The sequence below is a fragment of the Aptenodytes forsteri genome, unplaced genomic scaffold (assembly GCF_000699145.1).
Source record: "Aptenodytes forsteri isolate BGI_AS27 unplaced genomic scaffold, ASM69914v1 Scaffold33, whole genome shotgun sequence".
NCBI classification, from domain to species: domain Eukaryota; kingdom Metazoa; phylum Chordata; class Aves; order Sphenisciformes; family Spheniscidae; genus Aptenodytes; species Aptenodytes forsteri.
In genome coordinates, this window is record NW_008795037.1 from 7,041,457 (window position 1) to 7,042,881 (window position 1,425).

The 1,425-nt window shown below is 66.9% G+C and overlaps 1 protein-coding gene across 1 annotated transcript in view; it reads right to left on the reverse strand.

The window, feature by feature from the left end:
* Window positions 1–51: 51 nt before the first annotated feature.
* Window positions 52–1,425, reverse strand: part of SLC38A8 (solute carrier family 38 member 8) — a 5,105-nt gene continuing 3,731 nt past the window's right edge. Inside the window, exons 3-7 of the mRNA XM_009276793.1 lie at window positions 1,330–1,425; window positions 1,076–1,180; window positions 701–758; window positions 340–454; window positions 52–203 (exon numbers count right to left, since the gene is read on the reverse strand). The exon at window positions 1,330–1,425 is cut by the window's right edge and continues 18 nt beyond it. Of these exons, the coding sequence (XP_009275068.1) occupies window positions 52–203; window positions 340–454; window positions 701–758; window positions 1,076–1,180; window positions 1,330–1,425 (526 nt within the window). The remainder of the gene's footprint in view (window positions 204–339; window positions 455–700; window positions 759–1,075; window positions 1,181–1,329) is intronic.

Sequence of the window (1,425 nt, forward strand, 5' to 3'; positions counted from 1 at the left end):
CCAGTGGAGCCCCACCGGCCAGGGTGTGACACCCGGCTCGCCGCCGCCCCCTCACCTGCCCAGCAGCACCACGATGGGGTAGATGGTGATGATGGAGACGCCGAAGAGCAGGCGGGCGACAATGACGACTGGGTCATTCCCTGGGTAGGACATCAGGACGTCGGATGCCACAGCCTCGCCGAAGGTCAGATAGCCATAGAGCCCTGCCGATGGGGAGGCGGGGGGTGGGCGGCTGTGCCAGTGAGAAGGACAGAGGAGCCCCGAGGAGGATGGATGAGCCCTGAGGACAGGGGACCCCCGGGGCAAGGAAGGCGTGAAGGGCTCCAGTTCTGGGGTTACCGGTGAGGGAGTAGATGAGTAGGCAGATGAGCATGGAGAGCATGGAGACGGCGACCCAGTGGGAGAAGCTCTGGTTGCGCATGCTGCTGTAGATGGCCACGCAGGCCTCGTGGCACTGCAAGGCACGGGGGGATGATGCTGGGGCCCCATGCAGGGACAACCCCCATCCCCAGTGCCTTCCCTCCCACCCGTGGGTGCCCTGTTCTGCTCTTCCCCGTCCCCAGGGGTTTGTGTCCTGCCCCGCAGCCACCTCTGGTGACAGCCGTGGGTCCCCTTCCCTGCAATCTCCCCTGCAAGGGATGGTGTCCCCATGGTCCGGGATGCCCCGGCAGCCGCGGACAGTGGGGCCAGGGTGACCTACCTGGAAGCCAAAGCAGATGGTGGGGATGACGCTGAAGATGGAGGCCCAGGAGGAGGGCCTGTGGCATGGGGGAGAGGAAGCACAGAGGGAAGGGCGTGAGGCCCCCGGAGGCAGGGGGGACTTTGGTGGCATAAGCTGTGAAGCCTGGATGCCACTGCGGGAACCTCCCACCCGGTGATTTTGGGAGAAGGGGGGGATTGCTGGGGTGAAAGCTGGGGCTGGGGGCTGCCACCCACCCACCGCCCTGCCAGTGCTGTCCCCAGCTCATTCCCCCCCCACCCAGGGCCACCCCCTGCACTGCCTCCAGCCCTGCCCAGGGCACTGCTGATGCCACGGAGGACGGGGCAGGAGGGACGCGGGGCTGACCCCTGCTACCTGGAGGGCTGGGGGAGCTCGGGCGAGCCCAGGCTCTCTGCCTGCTGGTGGTATTTCAGGATGATGACCAGGGTGAGGTAGCAGGCGGCCAGCGTGCCCAGGATGCTGCCGGGGCATGGGAGAGCGTCAGCACGCAGACCCCCCGGCAGCCAGGAGGGAGGGGGGTCCTGTGGCCCCGCAGGGACCTAGGAGGAGGTGGCTTGGGCTCCAGGGTACCCAGGGGTGGGCCACTGCAGGGGTAGCCCCGGTGGTACCTGGAGTACTTCTGGAAGCCAATCTCCCTGGGGACGGAGAGTGGGAAGATGACGAGGATGCAGAGAGTCGAGAGGGTGAAGCGCTGGTCTGCATAC